At 62.0% G+C, this 21,296-nt stretch overlaps 8 protein-coding genes across 8 annotated transcripts; 5 read left to right on the top strand and 3 right to left on the bottom strand.

Moving 5' to 3' along the window:
- The first annotated feature begins 33 nt into the window (after positions 1-33).
- Positions 34-4,762, top strand: AMSG_07257 (TKL protein kinase). The gene has a single exon (XM_013900732.1). It carries the CDS (start codon positions 1,015-1,017, stop codon positions 4,672-4,674), a length of 3,660 nt encoding a protein of 1,219 aa, XP_013756186.1. The 5' UTR covers positions 34-1,014; the 3' UTR covers positions 4,675-4,762.
- Positions 4,763-5,874: 1,112 nt separating this feature from the next.
- On the bottom strand, positions 5,875-7,089 carry AMSG_07255 (uncharacterized protein; the record flags this gene model as incomplete). The annotated part of the gene is made up of 1 exon (XM_013900731.1): positions 5,875-7,089. The coding sequence occupies one exon, from the start codon at positions 7,087-7,089 to the stop codon at positions 5,875-5,877; it is 1,215 nt and encodes a 404-aa protein (XP_013756185.1).
- Positions 7,090-8,351: 1,262 nt separating this feature from the next.
- AMSG_07254 (uncharacterized protein) lies at positions 8,352-9,748 on the bottom strand (the record flags this gene model as incomplete). Its single annotated transcript, XM_013900730.1, has 2 exons — positions 8,352-9,647; positions 9,692-9,748. The coding sequence occupies 2 exons, from the start codon at positions 9,746-9,748 to the stop codon at positions 8,352-8,354; spliced, it is 1,353 nt and encodes a 450-aa protein (XP_013756184.1).
- An 876-nt stretch (positions 9,749-10,624) lies between these two features.
- AMSG_07253 (uncharacterized protein) lies at positions 10,625-12,124 on the top strand (the record flags this gene model as incomplete). The annotated part of the gene is made up of 3 exons (XM_013900729.1): positions 10,625-10,788; positions 10,827-10,922; positions 10,992-12,124. The coding sequence occupies 3 exons, from the start codon at positions 10,625-10,627 to the stop codon at positions 12,058-12,060; spliced, it is 1,329 nt and encodes a 442-aa protein (XP_013756183.1). The 3' UTR covers positions 12,061-12,124.
- AMSG_07252 (pyruvate dehydrogenase E1 component subunit beta) lies at positions 12,117-13,733 on the bottom strand (the record flags this gene model as incomplete). The annotated part of the gene is made up of 2 exons (XM_013900728.1): positions 13,668-13,733; positions 12,117-13,127 (listed from the first exon to the last, which is right to left on the bottom strand). Exons 1-2 carry the CDS (start codon positions 13,713-13,715, stop codon positions 12,117-12,119), a joined length of 1,059 nt encoding a protein of 352 aa, XP_013756182.1. The 5' UTR covers positions 13,716-13,733.
- An 870-nt stretch (positions 13,734-14,603) lies between these two features.
- AMSG_07251 (uncharacterized protein) lies at positions 14,604-15,903 on the top strand. Its single transcript, XM_013900727.1, has 2 exons — positions 14,604-14,662; positions 15,095-15,903. Exons 1-2 carry the CDS (start codon positions 14,620-14,622, stop codon positions 15,715-15,717), a joined length of 666 nt encoding a protein of 221 aa, XP_013756181.1. The 5' UTR covers positions 14,604-14,619; the 3' UTR covers positions 15,718-15,903.
- A 1,485-nt stretch (positions 15,904-17,388) lies between these two features.
- On the top strand, positions 17,389-18,333 carry AMSG_07249 (glutaredoxin 3). The gene is made up of 2 exons (XM_013900726.1): positions 17,389-17,447; positions 17,891-18,333. The coding sequence occupies exons 1-2, from the start codon at positions 17,411-17,413 to the stop codon at positions 18,136-18,138; spliced, it is 285 nt and encodes a 94-aa protein (XP_013756180.1). The 5' UTR covers positions 17,389-17,410; the 3' UTR covers positions 18,139-18,333.
- A 159-nt stretch (positions 18,334-18,492) lies between these two features.
- Positions 18,493-19,560, top strand: AMSG_07248 (uncharacterized protein; the record flags this gene model as incomplete). Its single annotated transcript, XM_013900725.1, has 1 exon — positions 18,493-19,560. The coding sequence occupies one exon, from the start codon at positions 18,493-18,495 to the stop codon at positions 19,558-19,560; it is 1,068 nt and encodes a 355-aa protein (XP_013756179.1).
- Positions 19,561-21,296: the final 1,736 nt, after the last annotated feature.

Genomic DNA, 21,296 nt, shown 5'->3' with positions numbered 1-21,296 from the left:
CCTCCTCCTCCTCCCACCACCGCAACCACACCCCGACTTCAAATAAGCATCTATGTCGTCACATAGTTTGCTAGAGATGCTCTGGCTGGTGGTCAGTGTGGGACTCGTGGTCTCATGCTGTGCTTCGTATGGTCATGGCTGGGCTCCGCTAGGTGGTGGTCTGGCAAGAACAAGTGACGCCTCAACTCGGTCGACATCAACTCCGTCAATGGCATCGTCGTCGTCAACGGCAGAACCTCTGGTTCATCTCCGCTGCTTCAGCTACTTTAACCTCAACACAGGCCCAGGAAGAGCTCTCAATGCTGCTGTGGATCGGTGGAACAGTCGGATCAATGCTACGTCGTCGATCTCCTTCCACAATCTGGGCGTTCCAGACTCGGCTGGCTACCTTCATTGGGTTGATGCCCTTGGCGCGCCGGACATCATCCCGTTCTACGGCTCTGGCGGCGAGCTGGACCTCATGGACAAGGGTAAGTACGTCAATCTCGACGAGATCTGGGCCAATGCCGCCTTTGATGGCGATGTGCTCGAGGCTGCTCGCACTGCTGTCACCGCCAAGACCCATCCGTCGGTCTACGGCATCCCGCTTGCAGGCGACACCCACGTCTGCGTCTACTCCAAGTCGCGATGGGCCGCCGCAGGCCTCTCGCCGCCAGAGACGTGGTCGCAGCTCAAGGAGGTGTGCCAGGTCTGGACGGCGCTCGGGCGCCCGTGCATTTCGCACGCCATGCCTCGGTGGATGGGCTTTCCACCCACAGTCTACTTTGACTATCTCTTCATCCGCATGTATGGCAACGAGGTCTACTCGCAGTTTATGTCCGGCTCTGTGCCTTTTGGCGACCCCCGCATTCTCGACGTCCTCGATGTTCTCGCCGACGTCGCCGCCTTGTACATGAGCGGCGATCCCGCCACCGGCTACACCGACCTGTACTACGCCGAGTCGCTTGACGGGCCCCACACGGCCTTTTCTGCGGCTTTGAGGTTGCGTCCATCATTCCGCAGATCCGCGGCTCCATGGTCTCGTCGGACCTCGGTGCCTTTCGCTTCCCGGTCTACGACGGCCCAGTGAAGCACGCCGTGCCCGCCACTGCCCGCACAGACGGCGAGCTCGGTATCATCCAGATCGCGGCTGTGCCCGCAAACTCTATATACCCTCACCACTCCCTGGAGTTTATGGACTACATTGCATCACCGGAAGAGCAGGCTGTTGCCAGCTCCTTCTTCGGCATCTCCGGCTACCCTGTTCGTCCCTCACTCGCCCACACTATCGCTTCCGAGCGCGTCCGTGTCGGCTACAACGCCACTCTCTCGTCAGGCACTCTCTTGGAGCGCTCCATGACCGTCACTGGTTTCCCCAGTGTCTTTGACGCCTGGAACGCCCTGCTACTCGAGGTCCAGTTGCAAAATGACTCGGTCCTCGCCCGCAATATCTACACCGCCCGCCTGCCACAGATCGAGGCCCTACGCCTTGCTGCTGTCCTCGCCCAGACCGCCGCGCCGACTGCCGACCCGCCGCCAGGCTCTTACACCAAGGTCTTTCTCGTCACACTCTCCACCCTCACCCCGGACGCCATCATCTTTTACACCACGGATGGCACCACCCCCTCGCGCCGCTCGGCCGTCTTCTCGGATGGCGTTCAGCTCGCGATTGACGGCAACACCGTCATCCGCGCGGTCGCTCTTGGTGAAGGACTACGACTTTCAAGCGAAGTCCGTGCAGAGTACCGACTCACGCTCCACCGCCCCGCGCCGCCGCTGGCGGTGGCGACCTCGGTCTCCGAGTCCAAGACCATGCTCGCACTTGCGATTGTGCTTCCGCTCGTTGCAACAGCCATTATCGCGGCGGTTATCGTGGGCTGGGTCGTCTACCGCCGCAAGACAGTGACGTACCGGCTGGCGTCCGACTCGGACCTGGTCATCGCCGAGGACGACATTGCAGTGGGCGAGGCGGTGGGCATCGGCTCATTCGGCACGGTATACACGGCACGGTGGCGGGCAACCGACGTGGCGGTGAAGCGGATGCACAACCACGAGCTGAAGCCGGGCACGCTGCGCAAATTTGTGGACGAGGCGACGATGCTTGTCCGACTCCGGCATCCCAACATTGTGATCTTCATGGGTGTGACGATCGAGCCGCCGGGCATTGTGACCGAGTTTATGGATCGCGGGTCGATGCACGATGTGATCCACAATGCCGAGCTGTTCCTGCACCCGTCGATGATCTTCAAATGGGCACACAACATGGCACAAGGCCTGCACTTTCTGGCGCACGCTGGGGTGGTCCACGGTGACTTCAAGTCGCTCAACGTGCTGTTTGACGCATCGTGGATGCCCAAGATTTGCGACTTTGGGCTTTCGTCTGTCCGGCCGACAGCGGCGCTAGTGCCAACCGCCAGCGCTGCAATCGAGCAGTCTCGCCGGATGAGCAATCGAGTCGCGCCGTCCCAGTCGCTCTCAGTTGCTGCAGCGAGCGCGTCCATCTCGCGGATGCCGATGTCTGCTCGCGTGGGCGCGGCGTCGCATGGCAGCATCTCCATGGGATCGATGAGGCTACCCGCAACTTCCATATCGACTCGCGCCGCACCTACACCCCAAATTGCCACTGCCACGACAGGCACGCTATTCTGGACGGCACCCGAAGTGCTCGACGAGGGCGAGACCGCGCTGTCGACCGCCTCGGATGCGTATGCGCTCGGCATCACCTTGTGGGAGCTCGCATCGCGAGCCCATGTCTTTGCTGGCGAGAATCCGATCGCTGTCGCGCTCGACGTCATCAACGGTCGTCGGCCCGACCTCCAGCGCCTCCCTCCGTCGCTTTCCAAGCTGCGAGTCGTCATGGCTGCGCTTTGGCGAGTTGAGGCATCCGATCGCATGTCACTGACCCAGGCTGAGGCCGAGCTTGGGCGGCTGTACTCGACCGACGCACTCGTCTTCCCGACCACTACGCTCAACCCGTCCGGAACCGTCATCGCGGTCCATGTGACACTTGCCGGGTATGCCAGGCGGTTGGTGAATGACCCGGATGCTGAGCACGAGCAGCTGACCACGCTCGACCTCAAAGTGCCCGAGCTGGCACGACTCGCCGGCGGGACAACAGTCTCGCACAAGCTCGGTGCGCTCACGCTCGTCTTTCACCAGCACACACAGCTGACGACGTTCATCAACCTGATGGTGGCGCAGACAAGCGAGGGAGCGCCGCAGCTGGCGATGGTGGCTGCGCGGGCGGACATCGCGACGTCCAAGGACGCGTTTGGGCAAAAGAGCCTGAGCGGCCCGGTGATGGACGTACTGGCGGCGACGTGGGAGGTGTGCTTTGGCGGATTTGCGCTGACAGAAGCCGGGCTCGACGAGGGCCAGCAGGGAAGTCGTGGGCTGTTTGCGCACGGGATGTTTGTGGTCGGCGATTTGCATGCGGATCTGACCGGGTTGGCTGCTGCCAAGTTCTCGCTCGTCCCGATCGAGCCGTCGCGAATGGTCAAAAGTATGCACTCATCCGGAGGCTCGCCGTCAACATCAGCCCATGCAACCACGTCCAGTGCTGGCGGAACGCATGTCCACGGCCTATTCTTAATCGTGCCACTCCATGTCCCGCTCGGCCTGAATACCATCGCGGACGCAAGCACGACCGAACGCAATCTGTTGAGCACTACCCGCAAGAGCGCCACCCGATCGGCTGTCACGCCGCTCGAAGTGTCGTCTTTGTCGTCATCATCGGCAGAAAACCCAGAGGGCGGAGATTACCAGTTGCCCGAGTCAACGTTATCGGTTGCGCTTGGCAGCCGGACGACTGTAGCGACGGTCATGCCGGCAATGCCGCCTCGTCCACAGCCGAGCTGCCAGTGGCTTGTTTCGCGCGAGAACATCCGCGCCCTCCTCGCGCAAGGTGGCCGGTCGATGCTGGGCTCATACGCCAACGTCCACCATGCGACTTGGCGCGACGAGCCGGTTGTTGTCAAGCTCCTCTTGGTCCAGCCGACCAACGTGTTGGACATGGTCCGAATTGCACGCGCTGCAGCAGCAGCCTTCCGGGTCTCGCTCGAGTGCCGGGGCGAGGCGCTCGGGCCGATTGGGCTCTGCATGGCTCCGCCAATGTGCAGTGTCATCTACCACCGCACCGGCGACGGAACGCTCGCCGACGCGCTCGGACATACAGCGGACAACGACTGTGACGTCGACCTCGAGATCCACGACAACAAGCGGACAATCATCCGCGAACTTGTCGGTGCCCTGCACACCCTCCACGAGCGCGGCTTGAGCGCGCATGGCGCACTCAAGCCGTCCAACGTGCTGCTGGAGGTGCGCCGGCAACGGGTGCGGTCGATCATGCTCACCGACTTTGGCATGGACGACCTGCGCAACAACATGGGCACAATGACCATGGTGCCGTCGGCCGGCTACACCGCGCCCGAGGTTCTGTGTGGCGGCGAGGCGAGCGCCGCGTCGGACGTGTATGTTGTCGGCACGCTCGTCTTTGAGATCCTGACCGGACAAGCGGCGTTTGGTGGGAGCAATGCCCTCGAGGTGGCGCACCGCATTGTGTCGGGCTGGCGGCCAGACGTGGACCGCGCTGTGGCCAACGACGTCCTTGCAGACCTGATTCGGCGATGCTGGAACCGCGAAACGTCTGCACGCCCGTCAACAATCCAAATCATTCAGGCGCTCGATTGCGAGTAGCGAGGTCAGTCTTCGGCCTCGCCACGCATCAGCCGGAGCACCCGCGAATGGACTGTAAAGATGATGGCGGCACCGATGCCGCACCGCAGCGCAGCCGGGGAGTATCCACGATAGAGCTCGGTAGGCGGACTGGCGGCCAGTGCCCGCACAAGCGCCATCGGCGATGCTGCCGCGTGGTGACTCGACTGCACCAAGGTCTTGATGCGGTCGAGCGGAAGGACGACTGAGACTCCTGCCACGCCCGCCAGGCCGCCGGCAACTGGGACCGGCAGGCCAGCGTCGAGTCCGATCTGGTACGCCGGGAACCAAAGCGCACCAAAGACAGCATATCGCGCAGCTGTCGGAGCCAAGCCGCGAGCCCAGCGTGCAAGTGGATACGACGTAGCCTCTCGCACAATGGCTCGCGCTGCCGCGGATGCCGACTCTGCAGGCGCGGTCGAGGCCTCAAGCGCGAGCTTGACGACATCGGCCGGGGTGACGAGAAGCGCCTCGGCAAGGCCACCGATGGCGCCGGCGATCGCAGTTGAGGCGAGCGACGAGTCGGGCAGGGCCGACAATGCGGCAGAGAAAGCTACAAACTTGACGCCCTTTTGCGGAAAGATGGCCGCCAGCGGGAGAGTCACGCCCTTGTACAAGCCGCGGAGCGACTCGTGGCGCCAGGTGGTGCGGAGACAGTCGCGGAGCGAGGCGTAGTTTGGCACGGTCTTGCTCGCCCGACTTGGAGCATGCGGCAAGTGGAACATCATCCTGTTCTTGGCCACGTCTAGAGGGTGCAGCAGCACGACTTCGGCCATGCCCGCCAGCCCACCAGCTACAAGCTGTTCCATTCTGCGGCTTGCAGTTGCCGCCCGTGTCGCGTCGGATACGAGGAGAGAGATGTTAAAGCCTGTGGCATTAAACGTATCCGTGTGGCCGTGCCAGGGGGAGCGGAGGCTGCTGCAACCTCCGTCGCGATGGCCTGGTCAAAGGAGAGGATGCGTTGGAGGTGCGAATAAAAGTGGATGATGTTGGAAATTTGCTTGTGCATGCAGATTTTACAAACAAAGCAGTTGAAGAAAGAAGCCATCGGCCGCAGGACGTTGACTCTGTCCGCCACAGCTTGTGCAACAATTTTGTGCGTGTGCTTGATGCCTGATGCCTGATGCCCGGTGCCATGTCGAAGACGCCCGTCATAGCGGCTCCTGGCTCCTAGTGGCTCGACTACGACAGCGTCTCGTAAAACGTAACAAGCGCAGAGTCGGACGAGTAGACGAACCAAACCATCGAGATGTAGCTGGTGGTAGTGGTGGTGGCAGCATCGGGCGGCGAGAAGATTGTGGCGTGCGACGGGAGGGCGAAATCCACGCTAGGATTTGGGTCGAGCGAGGCGATGTCAGCGGTGGAGAACGGCGCCGTCACCGCCCTGGGAGAGTACGCACTGCTTCTGGAAAAGACTACAACCGTCGCCCCATTGGGAGCGACGAGAACCGATGTGATGTCGCCATCCATGGGGACAGTTGCAGCCTGGACCGCGGTTGTACCCGAGAGCGAGTACACATCAAGCTTGTGACCACCGTTGTCAAAGGCCGCGAGCGTGGAGCAGTCGTCGGAGAGCTGCGCCACGACGTTGGTCCCTGGCAGCGAAACGACTGGAGTGTAGCTGCCGTCGTGATAGCCCATGACTGTGTTTGCGCCATCGCTAGGATCAGAGATGACCAGAAAGGCGCCGCCAGAGCAGACGCCAGAGACTGCAGCGCTGCCGCTGACAGGCTTGCCGGTCTGGATGATCGTCCCCGTGGTAGGCGAGACAATGGCATAAAGCGAACCATCTGAGACGAAAACGCCATCATTCACACTGTTAAAGGCAACCAGATCGCGGCGAATGTTGCCCATCTGAGGAAGCTCCTTGGAGAGTGAGATCCGCGCCGAGGTCTGGTTCGAGTCAGGGGTGAAAAAAAGTAGCTCCGAGACGCCAACCTCGGAGAAGATGTTTGCGACGACAAGACCGCCATCGTCCGACGATGTGGCCCACCCGTGACTCCCGGGAAGACAGCGATACGTCCAAGATGGAACCATATTTCCCGGTGAGCCTGGGAGGACAAAGGCGTTGAGTTCGCAGGCGTACTTGTTCGTGAACGAGGCGTTGGTGAACACAAACCCGTTATTCCCATTCCGCCCGGCAAGAACATATGGGTAGTTGATCGACGTGAACGTCGATGTTGCCATCGAGCTCTTGCTTCCATCCGCAAGGTTGGCCACCGTTCGATCGGGCGTGACTGCCAGGAATCCCGGCTTGCCGCCGTTGTTGTACTCGGCGGCGATGATGGGATAAACACTGACGCCGCTCATGGCAAAGCCCTCATGCCAAACCATCTCGGTAGTCCCAGCCAAAGCCAGAGTGGCCACAGCCGCAAGAACAACAAGAGCCTCAAACATGACCCTATCAGAAGATGCGATCTGGATTGCTTGCCTACCGGGTATACGACGGTGAGTGCGCGATGGTTTTGACGTGCGGGGGCATTGAGCAGATTTCCTGCTGTGCTGAGCACGGTTGGAGTTTGACACATGCTACCACGCCGGTGCTTTGATAAGAGCACCGGTGGTGCGACAAGCAAGAGACAGAAGTTGAGGTTATAATACAAGTGGGTGGCTATGGCTGGTGGATGGGTAGATGGAGGTGGTAGTGCCCGTAGTGTGAAAAGACAGGGAAGGAAAGGCCGAGCAAGAAATGAGAAAAAATGATGATCACGCATGCGCTGGCGGTTCTCGGCGGCGTCTGAGTGCAGCACCGAGGAGACGAAAACAAAAAGTATCGATGAAGGGATGAAGTTTACGGACGAGCCAGCTTGTGTCGGACAAGTACGGCTGAGATCTGATTTGATCGCCAAGGTTTGTATCTCCAGCCTGCTGCAGCTGTCTGCACACCACCAGCTGCTGCGTAGCCAAGACGCCCAGACCAGACCAGAAAGCAGCACCGCTTTTCCATCCACATGGCAAAGTCCTCCTCCATCTTCCAGCCGATTGTGATACATTCGAGAGATTGATATCCCTCCTCTTTCAGACTGATGTCCCGTCGACTGAGAGCAGCTTTCGCTGCGCGTTGTGCGAGAGCAGGCATGATGCGGCGACGGGGACGGGGGAGGAGAAGAAAGACAGAGGCTGCGTAGTAGCTGCGACACGACTCAACTCTGCAACGGAAACACATACTGCGGTGAAGAAGGGCGTGAGGCGAGTGAGACTGCGGATGAGTGCAACGTCGAGTTTCAGAAGGAGCTTGAGTTCAAGGAGCTCGAGCGGTGGCTTGGGCAGTGCGAGGGGTGCGGGTGTGGACGGCGGTTTGAACGGCGGCGATGTTGTGACGGGAGGACCAGCTGGGCCATGGATGATTGTACTGCTGGATGAGATTCTGGATGGACCTGCATTGTATGCTATCCTGGGCTTGTTGATGGTGGTCATGACACTGTGTTGGATCTATCTCTGTGCTCTGGCGGCGACATCGGTGACAGGACATCGTCGAAGGCTGAATGACAAGCACGATCCGCCCATCGATGCTGAGCTCGGCGACTGCGGAGATGAGGCTGGTATCGTATCGGCATCAGGTGGTGCAGCTGGACTGCCTCGTTCAGCACAGGCGACACGAGTCCGACGCTAGTGGTTGGCGTCGGCCCGGGAGCGACGATTGCTGCTTGTTTGCTTATCTACGCATGGCGGAGCGGGTTAAAGTCTTTGGCGGCATGGTAAGCCTTCTTGATGGGGTAGAGTGGGACGCCCTCGGCAGCAGCCTCGGACATGACGGCCTGCATGTAGGCCTCGAGACGTGCGTCCTCGGCGGCCTCGCGCTCGGCCTCGAGGGCAACAAAGTCTGCGGCCTGGACCTTGTCCCAGGCGTTCTGGTTCTTCTGAAGCTCCATCTGGGCCTTGTGGTACGAGGCGAGCTCACGGGCGGCGGCGCGCTTGGCCTTGAGCTCAGCGGCGCGCTCGGCCTCGTAGTCGGCAGCGTCCTGAGCAGCCGACGCCAGGAGCTTGGATGACATTTTGGCGTCTGCGCGGGCGTCTGCACGGCGGCGGGCAATCTGAGCGCGATGCTGCTCGCGGATCTCGGCCTTGGCGGCGGCAGCCTTGGCCTTGCGGCGGGCCTCTTCGACGGCGTTGCGCTCGTCGGCGGCCATGACTGCAGCGTGGATGCGTTCCTCCTCCTGGGTCTCGCGGGCAAGAGCGTCCTGCAGCTGGCGGGCGGCCATGGCCTCGCGAGCGGCGTCCTTCTCAGCCTTGCGGGCGGCAGCGATAGCCTTGCGCTCTGCAAGCATCGCTTCGCGCTCGCGCTCATACTTGAGGATCTGCTCGTCTTCCAGCAGCTCGCGGACCCGCTGCTCGGCCTTGATCTGCTGCAGCGCCGAATTTGTCGAGATTGCCTCCTCCTTGAGCTTGCGCGAGCGCTCGGCACGCGCGTGGGCCTTGGCAGCCTCGGCCTGGGCATGGTCGCGGGCCTGCTGGCGCAGCAGCTCGCCCTCGCGCATGTTGCGGGTCTTCTCGGCAGCCCTCTGCGATGCGCGGGTCTCCATCTGCCTCCGCTGCTCCATCTTGAGCGCGGTCTGCTTGGCACGGCGCTCCTCAGCCTCACGCTCCTCGCGCTCGGCATACTCGTCGGCTTCTGAGAGAACCTTTTCGGCATAAGCGCGGTCCCTCGCAGCACGTGCGGCCTTGCGGCGGTTGTTGAGGGCGATTTGGCGCTCGCGCTCCTTGAGGACATGAGCCTGATGGAGGCCGGCATGGAAGGCCTTGACGCGATCCGTCTCGTAGTACAGCTGCTCGTTTGCAGTAGCAATAGCCGCCGCACGCTTCTCAGCCTGAATGCGAGCCTCCTCGATGTCCTCCTCCTGGCGACGCTGCTCCTCGGCTTCGAGCATGCGCTGATACTCTGTGGCCTTCTCCAGCTGCTTTGCGGCGAGTGTGTTGTTCCACCGCGCAGCACGGGCGACCGACTTGTTATGGAGCTCCTCCCGACGTGCTGCATTCCGTCCACCAGCCACTTGGCGACGAGCTCCACGACCACGACCACGACCGACTGAGCCTTGCGGCCTACGCGTGCTGCCATGGCCGTTCTTTGAGCTGCCAGACTCTGTCTGTCCCAGGTTCTGCTTGATACGTGCATAATCACGCGAGGAAAGAACAGCAACAGCTCCACCTCGGCTGTGACTGCCTCCAAGTCGCCGTGTCGTCTGCATCTTCTCCGTAAGCCTTCCTCCGCAGCAGCAGAGACGAGTCTGTCTCTGCCGGCCGTTGGCGGTGGCCAATCCGAACCGAATGAGTCTGAATTGCGACAAAGTTTATGGGCGCCATTGATTGTTTGTTGAGGCCAATGATGGTTCGAGGATAACGATTGTTTGTTGAGGCCAATGATGGTTCGAGGGTAACGATTGTTTGTTGAGGCCAGTGATGGTTCGAGGATAACGATTGTTTGTTGAGGCCAATGATGGTTCGAGGATAACGATTGTTTGTTGAGGCCAATGATGGTTCGAGGATAACGATTGTTTGTTGAGGCCAGTGATGGTTCGAGGATAACGATTGTTTGTTGAGGCCAATGATGGTTCGAGGATAACGATTGTTTGTTGAGGCCAATGATGGTTCGGGGATAACGATTGTTTGTTGGTGGTTGGGGGCAGTAGTAGTTGGCTACGATTATGGGAACAACAAACAATCGATATTTGCCTCCAGCACGCGGACACAGCACTTTCCTCGTGTCCCGCCCACCACCACCTCTCTTCGTGGAGACTCTGCTTACGCCCATCAGTCTCCAACTACTTCTCTGCTACATTCACCTACAGCCAGGCGCTCATGGCCAGCGCAGCAGCAGGAGCAGCAGGAGCAGGAGCAGGCGCAGCAGGAGCCGCCGCAGTCCGACCTGTGTCTAACCTGGGCGACATGGCCGAGGGAGAGGGACAGCCACCAGTGGCCGACGAACAGTGGGGCCATGTCACACGAGTGCCACGACTGGTGCTGGGAGGAAGTGGAAGTGGAGGAGCTACTGCTGCCGAAGCTGGAGTTGGAGCTGCTGGAGCTGCTGGAGCTGTTGGAGCTGGTGGTGGTGGTGGGGAAGCAGAGACGACCGGTGACGCGATGCTGCCGCCCGACTACGTCCATGCCACCACTCCTCGACCGGACCGAGGGGACAGCAACGAGAACGATGGCGAGAACGTCACGGCCAAGGTCGACGATGACCATGACTACCACCAGAACTACCGCCATGCTCATGATGAGGATCTGGTGGGGTATGCCGGTGAGTATGATCGTCATCGTCTGGCGAGGACTCGCAGTGCGGCGGGTGGTCCTGGGGAGAGCGACGGCGAGTACGAGTATGCGTACGAGGATGGTGATGGCGATGAGCTTCGGTTGACAGCTAGTAGGGACGCAGGGGCGCTAGTGGAGACAGAGGCGATGGCAAGCGCGAGATTGGGGCCGAGAGAGCGGGTGGCGCTGTTTGGGTCGGACGCCGTCCCGCTGCATGCGCTGGAGGCCGGAACAAAGACCGTGTCGCTGACAAGGCCCAATGTGCGGATCATGCGGGCGCTGGATCCTTATGGCGAGGAGGAGGCCCGTCGGGTGGCGGCGGTCAACGCGGCACAGACGGTGCAGTGTCTGGTGACAGACGCGCGGACCCGCAAGTTTCATGCGCATGCCAAGATGCTGGCCACAAAGCAGGCCGGGTCAGTGACTAATCCGCGGTCGCCGTACCATGTCGACAATCTTCTTGCCGATAGTCGCGGCGGGTCGCTGTCGGCACGGGCGTCGTCGACGCCGCAGCAGCAGGCCCGGTTCTCGCCGCGGTGCACAAAGCCCAAGACGTCGGCGATTGTGCAGCGGGCGCTGGAGCGGGCAGCAGCAGCACGTATCGGGAGTGGATCTTCGTCGGCATCGCCAAAGACGCCCAAGGGCAAGCAGCGGAGCAAGCGGCGGCGGCCACACTCGGCGCCGCGAGCCGGCTGGGCTCTGACCGCGGGGCGGGTGGCGCCAGACTTGTCGGTGTACGCAAGTCCTCAGCACACCGCCGCGGGAGGCCGCAACGGCTCCTCGCCTCGCAAGCCTGGTCTGCGGCGGCTGACGCGCATCGAGCGGCCTTACACACCGCAGGAGCTGCGCGCTGCGCGCAAGATGGCCAACATCCGGCTGGCCTCGTACGCGCGGGAGCAGCCGTCGCCACAGGAGCTTGCTGAGGCCAAGGAGCTGCGCATCATCCGCGAGGCGCGGATTGCGGCGCTGCAGCAGGCCGAGGACGCACGAGTTCGGATTGAGACTGCCAACGCCGCGGCGGAGCTCTCAACTACCGACGTGCGTGTCGAGGCTGCCGGCGGGCTGGCGCCGACGCGGCTCCAGGCACGGCGCGGGCGCGGAACAGTGCTAGATGTGTGAAAGAGTTCACTAGAGAGGAGAGGAGAGCAGGGAAGCATGCACGAGAAGCAAACAAGCTAGAGGGTGCGGGCGGTGACACGATGGACGGCATCGACGACGTCGGCAATCTGCGGCAGCGACATCTCCTCGAGCGACTTGGCGTACGGCATGGGGATGTCAACACCGGTGATGCGCTCGGGCGGGGCGTCGAGCTGGTCAAAGGCGTCCGACTCGACGACGGCAGCGAGAATCTCGGAGCCGACGCCGGACTGCGGCCAGCCCTCCTCAACGGTGACGAGGCGGTGGGTCTTGGAGACCGACTCGAGGATGGTGTCGCGGTCGAGCGGGCGGATAGTACGGAGGTTGATGACCTCGGCGGAGATGCCGTCGGCGGCGAGCTGCTCGGCAGCCTTGACGCAGTAGCCGACACACTTGCCAAACGAGACAAGGGTGACGTCGGAGCCCTCGACAACAACATCGGCCTTGCCGATCGGCAGGGTAAAGTCCTTGTCCAGGACGGCATCGTCGACCTCGAACGACTCGCCATACAGGATCTCGTTCTCCAGGATGACAACCGGGTTCGGGTCACGGACGGCAGCCTTGAGCAGGCCGCGGGCGTCGGTAGCGTCCCACGGGGCGACAACCTTGAGGCCCGGGACTGACGAGTACCAGGCGGCAAAGCACTGCGAGTGCTGGGCGGCGACGCCTGCGGCAGCCCCATTGGCGCCACGGAAGACGATGGGGACGCCGATGGTGCCGCCCGCCATGTACGCGGTCTTGCCAGCAGAGTTGACGATGTGGTCGATGGCCTGCATGGCAAAGTTCCACGTCATAAACTCGACAATCGGCCGCATGCCGGCAAACGCCGCACCGACGGCAATGCCCGCAAAGCCGTACTCTGTGATCGGGGTATCCTGCACGCGCTCATCGCCGTACTTTGCATGGAGTCCCTTGGAGATCTTGTACGCACCATCGTACGCACCAACCTCCTCGCCCATCAGAATGACCTTCTCATCACGAGCGAGCTCCTCATCCATGGCCGTGTTGAGTGCCTCACGGACAGTAATGGAGGCCATCCCACGGACGGACTGCGTCAGTGGTCCATGTCGCCCGTCATGTCCAGACAGAGGTGAGTGCGGGTGCGAGGAGAGGGGGAAAAGGGGAGCAGCAGCTTCTCCCTCGCTAGTTGGCCATGGCTACGTGATTCTTGATCTGCATGGTCGCCCTCACCCCCCCCTTTGACCCCGTCCAGGTTCAGTGGAGGAGCTCACGACGCGGCCTTTTGCTACGTCGACGTGGCTGGCACTCGGGTGTGTAGCCGTACGCCACAGACTACTACGACCAGCAGCGCAGCCTTCAACAAGGGCATACCATACACTAGCTACTACACCATAACCAGACCCACTATCATGGTCAACAGAGGTGAGAGCGTCGCTCTAGAGGCCATAGTCATGCATGACCCCTCTGAGCAGGCTGGGTCATTTTTTGGCCGACCCTACGGTCACATCACCGACCAATGCCATAGCCATGGCAAGACGGCCAGACAGAGACCAGAGCTATGGATGGAAGACATGCGCTAAATCAAAATAGGGTGAGCATGTCTGTGTGTGGAGACGGGGAATACGTACCTCCACAGTGCGGGAGAGGCGGGCTGCAGAGCGGCAGATGTTGAGCATGCTGTTCGGGTGCAGTGGGGTGGCTAACGCTGAGTTGTCGTTGGCGGCTGGCTGACTGCTGGCGAGGAGGTCTTGGGCCATGATCTCGCCAACCGTGGTTGGTTGGTTGGTTGGTTGGTTGGAGGGAGGGATCGGAATGATTGGGGGTGGAAGGCGATACGTGGTGATGGCGATGATGGTGATGATGGGGTGAGGCGAGGGGAGGAGGGGGGGGGGGGGGAGGGCCAACGATGGTCTTCGAGGGCGATCGAAGACCGAGAGTTGAGAGGTCGGTGGAGAGTGAGGATGATCGTGAGAGGAGGCAAGCAGATGTTGTTGGGTTTGATCGATGTTGAGCCGAGCTGATTGAGTGCATGGCGGCGATGATGGCTAGGGTGAGAGGCGGGAGCTGGTGGACGAAGCCGGGGCTGAGAGACCAATGCGAGGGGGAGGAGAAGGGGGCTGCGCGACCCAGCCCCGCCACCACCAATCAGTGCCTCACCCCATCATAGCTATAACATGACCCAACTCGTCCGTTCTACCTCTTCAATGATCGTGATCATGATCATCATCAATGTCACTACCTCCGCAATCCTCCGCACCCCCTCCCTCCCTCTCCCGCGCACTCTCCCCCATCTCTGCCCATACCGGACACGATCCAGAGCTAGTTGGACAGCCAGCCCCCGTCGCCATCCTATCAGCATGTATATACCCATTGATTTCCACAGATGGCACTCAATACGACTATCCCAGCCGATATCCAACTTGGGGACATTCTCATCAGTTTGTCCGCCCGCCGCCCCGCTCCGCCCCGCCACCCCGTCACCCGCCCACTCGGCTTGACCAGGCGCGTCAGCCATGGCACAACACGTAGCCGGCCAAGTGGGGAGGTGTGAGAAACACGTGACTATTATTATTCCCCAGTATGGCTGACGAGAACAACCTTGGAGACGGTCTTCGCTATCCGGGTATGTAGGGGTGATGGAGGGAGGCAGCGTGGGGGGGGGGAGGAGGGGGAGGAGGGAGGGGAGGGGGGTGGGGTACGTCAGCCTGTGTGGGGACGAGGTATACTCATCGAGGATGATGCGGTTGTGACGGGGATGGAATTATGATGGTGTCTGTGGTGATGGTGTCTGTGGTGATGGTGTCTGTGGTGATGATGGCGTGATGGTGGCGATGATGGCGACGATGGTGGCGGTGATGGGGACTGCGGTGATGATGGCGTTTGTGACGGGGATGGCGGGTGTGATGGTATCTGTGGTGACGATACGGGGTATGATGGTATCTGTGGTGACGATACGGGGCGATGGTGTCTGCGGTGTGTGCGTGTGTGTGTGTGGGGGGGGCGATGCCTCCGATGACGATGTGTGTTGCGGGGGGGGAACTCTGGACGGTGGCAGCTAAGCATTCGGAGCGGAGGATGTCCGAGTCCAAGAATGAGGAAGAGGCGAGGTTGGAGCGGATGGCCAAGGCTGTCGAGGTGCTGCTGGAGGGAATTGGAGAGGATGTTGCACGGGAGGGTCTACTGGAGACGCCGATGCGGATGGCCAAAGCTCTGAACTTTCTCACCTCGGGCTACTCGACCTCGCTGGACGACGTTGTGTCGAATGCCGTGTTTGATGAGCAGCACGATGAGATGGTCATTGTCCGCGACATTGACCTGTTTTCCATGTGCGAGCATCACATGCTGCCGTTTGTTGGTACCGTCTCTATCGGCTATCTGCCCAACGGCAAGGTTCTTGGCCTGTCCAAGCTGGCGCGCATTGCAGAGATGTTCGCCCGTCGGCTGCAGGTTCAGGAGCGGCTGACCCGCCAGATTGCAGAGTCGATCATGGAGGTCATCGAGCCGCGCGGCGTGGCGGTTGTCATCCAGGCCTCGCACCAGTGCATGACCATGCGTGGCGTGCAGAAGCCGCACTCGGCGACCATCACCTCGTGCATGCTCGGCGAGTTCCGTGACAACGAGAAGACCCGCTCCGAGTTCCTTACCCTCCTCGGCCTTCCGCAGCGCTGGAACTCGTAGCTGCCTTGCGTGGCCGTCGTTGCTGTCGCCGCTGCCCGTGGCCACCGCCTGCTTCAGCCGCCGCGCCGGCATCATCAGCATCATGACCGCGGTCTGTACTCTCGCTGCCTGCCTGAGCCGGCGAGAGCGTCCGCAGCGCCTCGCCCACCCGTGACGGCCGCTCAAATGAAGGATAGTACGCATCGAGTGAGGAGGCCTCGTCAAAGAGTGAGCTCGGGCGCGGGCGGCGGACGGCAGCCGCCAGCTGCGCCTCAGCGGCGTGCTCGGCAGCGGCCCGCACCCGGCGACGGAGCTCCGGATCCATAGGCGGGAGGAGCGATTCCAGCGGTACGGCGGGCGCAGCAGTCCGACGGCTTGGTGGCGTCCGGTGCCGCGGGAACGACGGCGGCGGGGTGCGTCCGAGCCGGATCCGCTCACGAGCAGTATCGGCTAGATACTGTGGCGGCGGAGCGGTGCCAGCCACAGCTCGTGCCAGCAATCGCGCTGCTTGGATCTCCTCCTGCCTCAGCGGCGACGGAAGCGGCGGTAGCGACGCCGGGCGCCCCGGCAGCGCGCGGCGAGAGGCCTTGACCGCTCGCTCGCGCAAGATTGAGGCGTGGAACTTGCGGCCACTGCCCCCAGCTGATGCCGCCACACCCGCATCTCTCCACACAGCCGAACGACGCGGCGGCGAGCGGCGATGGCGCAGCGTTGGCCGAACAGCGCCATGGACGGGCTTGTGGAGAACGAGGCGATTGGCGGGCGTTCTGTCCGGCGGCGACCAAACAGGCGGACGAAGCGAGCAATGAGGCCGAGACACCGGCGAACGAAGCGATGACGACGAGAGCGGCGGCGAAAGTGATGGCGGAGATGAAGGTGGCAGAGAGGATGACGGCGGAGTGGGAGATGCAGTTGGCAGCGGATCATCCGCACCAGGAAGAGCAGAAGTGAGAGTGCCAGCAGTTGAGCAGCAGACAACCGTATCGGGTGGCAGTTGCTCATCACTCACCGCCCTCTGTCCACGAGTGCTAGCCCTCGCTCGGTCTCGAGTATGAGCCAATGTCCGACGTAGTGCTCGTTGACCCTGTCCCTGATACCACATCCACCCCTTTTCCCCCCCGTCTTTCTATCTCCTCTCTTCTCGGCTGCCTCTCGTCGACGAGTGGTACTGCTCCTCGTTGCCGTTGCCTCCTCGCTCGCTCACCGACCCCTGAACCCCACAGCCCGCCCCATGGCGCAACGACTCGATCAGGAGCAGATTGGATGTGATTTTGGGCTGACGCCGACTCCGACCCTGTCACCCGGTGTTGCTTCGATGGATCATCGCATCGCGACTACTTTGCAGCACATACCGCAACTGGTGCCGCCGCTGCTGGCGTCGTCCAGTGGCAACTGCTGCTGCCGCTGCCGCTGGTGGCGCTGGTTATTTATCCCTCTCTATCATAACGAATACTACTACGATCACAACATAAACCAGGTCACTATATAGCACACAACATAATCTATCTGTTCATACCCATTTCGTCGAGATCATACTCTGCAATCGAGAAGATTAGAAGACTCAGAGAGTCCAACAGGAACTGCTGCAGCACGTCAGTTGGCGGCATTCGGCCAACAGGTCCCCCCTCCCCCCCCCACCCCCCCCTTTCCCTCCCTCCCCCCCCTCGTGGAACACCTGCTAGCCAGCCGACCACCCGACTCCCACCCAACAACCATGGCGCACGTGATCTTCTACATGACCAATGCTACCGGTATGTGTTCTTGTTCCCCCATTATATTGTGGCTGAGTAGTTTGCGGGGAGGGGGAGGGGAAGACAGCATCGGGTCGGGGGAGGGGCAGGACAGGGCGGATCTAGGGCGTTGGATCCGGAAAGGGCGCACCTAGGGCGTTGGATCCGGAAAGGGCGCGTGGTTGGTTACGGTATGGACTGTGGCCGGGAATGGGTGATGGGGATGGGTGATGACTTATGTGATGTGATGTGATGTGTGTTTGTGGTGGGTGCGGGTGTGGGTGCGGGTGGCGGACATGGTGGCGATTGACTCGGGTGGTGGTGGTGATCATGTCGGTGGATCATGGTAACGGTGGCGATGATGGTGGCGATGATGGTGGACGTGACGGTGTCGACTCGGTGGCGGCATGGTCGACTCGGATGTGACCCTGATTGTGACGATCATGGGGCACACCGTGACACAGGCCTCCGCAAGACCAAGACCGATATCCGCGAGACTCGCTACCTGCTCGATGCCAAGCGTGTCATCTACGAGGAGGTTGACGTCTCGTTGATGGACGATGACGAGCGTGCCGAGATGTGGGGCAAGAGTGGTACGAAGACCCTTCCGCAGGTCTTTGTCGACGACGAGTACATCGGTGGCTACGACGAGCTGCAGGAGCTCGAGGAGGAGGGCAAGCTTGATGCGGTGCTCAAGGTTGACCAGCAGTAAGCTGGCTCCACCGCCCTCAACCCTCTCCGACCTCTCTGCTCTTTCCTCCTTTACCGTGCACATACTCCAATCGGCGCCCTGCGGGCAAGGCCCTTGCCTCATCGCCCGGCTGCAGGCGATATCACGCCATTATACAGCCGCCACGCACATCTGCTGCCCCCTCGGCAGCTGCATAAACGCAAATCTGCCCCCAGAACTGCCCCCTCCCTCCCCATGGACAAGGGCATGGTTCTCGGACTCGACGCGACATCCCGCCGCTCACTGGACGGCGCGACGTGCACTCCTCTCAGCACCTCCCACACCAGGTCAGCGACCAGTCCAGAGTCGAAACTCAGGGTAGCGGTGGATGAGACAATGAGCACGGCTCCTGCGGCTGTGCTCCCTCAAGTGAGTGCTATTCCGGGCGGTAGCGCCCCGAGCATGGCGACAGACGGCGCGACGATTGAGTCGGCCGCCGCTACCACTGCCGCAGCGATGGCTGTCGAGGCGACCGCTTTGGAGGCGATGGCCGACGAGAGCGGCCGGCCGACAGTGGTATCGCGGGTGTGGTCGGATCTGGACAAGACCAAGTTCTTCTCGGCCGGTGCCGTGGCCACGGGCACGCTGCTTACCATCTTCCACCCGTTTGATGTCGTCAAGACGCTGCAGCAGACGGCGCACGGCCGCCCGCCACCGCTCCTCGGAACCATGGCGGCCATGGCTCGGACGTCGCCGCGATCGCTGTGGCGTGGGTACGCGCCCTCTCTTGTCGGCGCCTATGTCGTCGATCTGGTCTACTACCCGACGCTCGAGCTCCTCAAGGAGGGCCTGCTCAGCGCCGGCTTTGCCTCGCCGGCGGCCCACGGCGCGTCGGCGCTCATTGCCGAGGCCGCGTCCAACCTCGTCATCGTTCCGTTTGATGTCATTACCGTCCGGCTCGTCACCGCCGCCGCTGCCGGCCGCCCGGCCAGTAGCACGGCCGCCATCGCCGCGGACATTGTCCGGACGCAGGGCGTCGCGGGCCTCATGCGCGGCTACACTCTGACCGTGGCCACGTACGGCATCGAGTCGGCCATGTTCTGGGCCATCTACGCCTGGCTCCGCGACGCCGGCTATGCGCTCCTCCATCCTCCCGACCAGCCGTGCGCTGCCATGGAGGACCGACCGCTCATCCATGCGGCAGCCGGCGCGGTCGGCGGCGCAATCGCCGGCGCTGCAACCAACCCTCTCGATGTCATCAAGACCCGGGTCCAGGCCTCGACAGCCGTGGTCTCGCCGATCTCGTCACTCTCGGCCTTTCGCGCCTACGTCGCCGCCATGGTCGCCAACGAGGGCTGGCGGGTCTTCGCCAAGGGCATCCCCGGCCGGGTCGGCTTTCTCGCCCCGACCATGGCCGCCACCGTCACCCTCTACGAAATGGTCAAGGAGTTTGCCACGGCCTGATGCTGCAGAGCAGGAAGGACGCAATGAAGAAGGCTGCGCGGGTGTAGAGTGTCTTTACAAAGGGTACACCAAGGCCTCGCGCGCGCTGGCGACCGCCGCCATCGGCTTCGACGCACAAAGCGAGGCCTTGCGCCAGTCGGTTCAAGCAGACGCTGCCGGACCGTGTTCGGCTAAGAGGCGCGGAAGTAGGGCTGGCTGGCCGGAGCGATGATCGACGCGAGCCACTTGAGGACGAGCCAGAGGACCAGGACAGAGATGCCGACAATGGCAGCCATCTGCTTGGGCGTCACAGTCACGGTCAGCTGGCTATGGTTTCCAGCTCGCCGCGCCGCGCTCTCGGCACTCGATCGCCCGCTCGAGCTCTTGGCCCGCACCGCCGCCGCCCGAGCCCGGATCTCCTCCAACGAGGCGCGGATCTGCCTCGCCTCGGCCGCCAGTGCACCTGCGGCATGCGATGGTGAGTCGGGCATCAGCTGCTTTGACACCGGATCGATGCTCGACGGAGACTGCGAGAGCGCCCGGATCAGATGCCGCGGAGTGGCAGTAGCGCCCGCACCAGGACCAGCCGCCGTCGTCGTCGTCGTCGACTTTGCCGGAGTCGCCGTACTCGCCGTCGCCAGCAGTCGGCTCTCGGGACGGGCTGCGCCTGGTGTGGCGGTTGAAGCAGCGCGCGTAAACAGAGACTTGACGCCGTCACCACGGGTTGGGGTCGGTGCGTCGGCTGTGCTCATGACTCGACCTGCCGAGAGTGCGGTGTGCCCCTGCCCTTGACCGTCGGCACACCCAGCTTTGGCGCCATGATTGATGGCCGCAATTTTCAATTGGGCGCTCCACGCGTTCGTCCACACCGTCGCCAGCGCGCGGGTGAGATCGCTTCGATCGTTGGCCTGATCGCCCGCCTGAGATTAATAAGGGATAGGAATGGATGTCTGGTTGGTTGGCTGGGAATGGTTGGTGTGTGATGAGGCCATAGCCGGCCTAGGGAGGCTGCCTTTGGCTCGAAAGCTCTGATATGAGCAACATGGGTAGAGCGCGGCTGATACCGTCGACGATCAAGCAGGTGGGGTGTGGATACACATCTGACATGTGGTCCTGCCGCCGCTAAAGCCGCATCGTGACGGTACAGCCTTGACCATCCCACCCTGCACGCTCTGTCGTCGATCAAGCAGGTGGGGTGTGGATACACATCTGACATGTGGTCCTGCCGCCGCTAAAGCCGCATCGTGACGGTACAGCCTTGACCATCCCACCCTGCACGCTCTGTCGTCGATCAAGCCAATCTGGTCAAGTTCAGCAGCCCCGCCCGGCACCGTGGCAACCTCGACCCACACCGCACCCACCCTGCCCACCCGGCACTCCCACACCAAGCTCAGCTGATGTTCACTTTCTGATCATCCCACACTTTACCTTTCATCTCCCGGTTTGCACATCCACGCCCGCATCAACACCGCCCGCATCAGGCTGCTTAATTGGCATTCCACCCAAAGTCGCTGTTCCGTTTTTTTTTGGGGGGGAAATCCAATCTCCTCCGCATTCCGTTGACTCTTTGTCACGTTTGCCGTCCTTAGCAGACCCGACGCGTACGCACACCTATCTCCCCCCCCCCCCTCCCCTTCCCGCGCCCTCTCCCCTTCCCGCCCTCTCCCCTCTCTTGGGCCAACCTCTCACTCTCTGATATATCATACGCATCAGTCGATAGAGTGTCTGGTTGGCTCCCTCCACCCAGGGCCGTGCAC

Source organism: Thecamonas trahens (assembly GCF_000142905.1).
Source record: "Thecamonas trahens ATCC 50062 unplaced genomic scaffold supercont1.34, whole genome shotgun sequence".
Taxonomy (NCBI): domain Eukaryota; order Apusomonadida; family Apusomonadidae; genus Thecamonas; species Thecamonas trahens.
The sequence above is the reverse complement of the archived record's forward strand: the minus strand, read 5'-3'. Positions and strand labels throughout refer to the sequence as shown.

Bases quoted from the DNA above. Each gene is read 5' to 3' on its own strand.
- AMSG_07257 (XM_013900732.1), top strand. From the start codon at position 1,015: ATGGTCTCGTCGGACCTCGGTGCCTTTCGCTTCCCGGTCTACGACGGC.
- AMSG_07251 (XM_013900727.1), top strand. From the start codon at position 14,620: ATGGCTGACGAGAACAACCTTGGAGACGGTCTTCGCTATCCGG. The intron at 14,663-15,094 runs GTATGTAGGGGT...GGACGGTGGCAG, and splicing joins AGACGGTCTTCGCTATCCGG to CTAAGCATTCGGAGCGGAGG.
- AMSG_07249 (XM_013900726.1), top strand. From the start codon at position 17,411: ATGGCGCACGTGATCTTCTACATGACCAATGCTACCG. The intron at 17,448-17,890 runs GTATGTGTTCTT...ACCGTGACACAG, and splicing joins CTACATGACCAATGCTACCG to GCCTCCGCAAGACCAAGACC.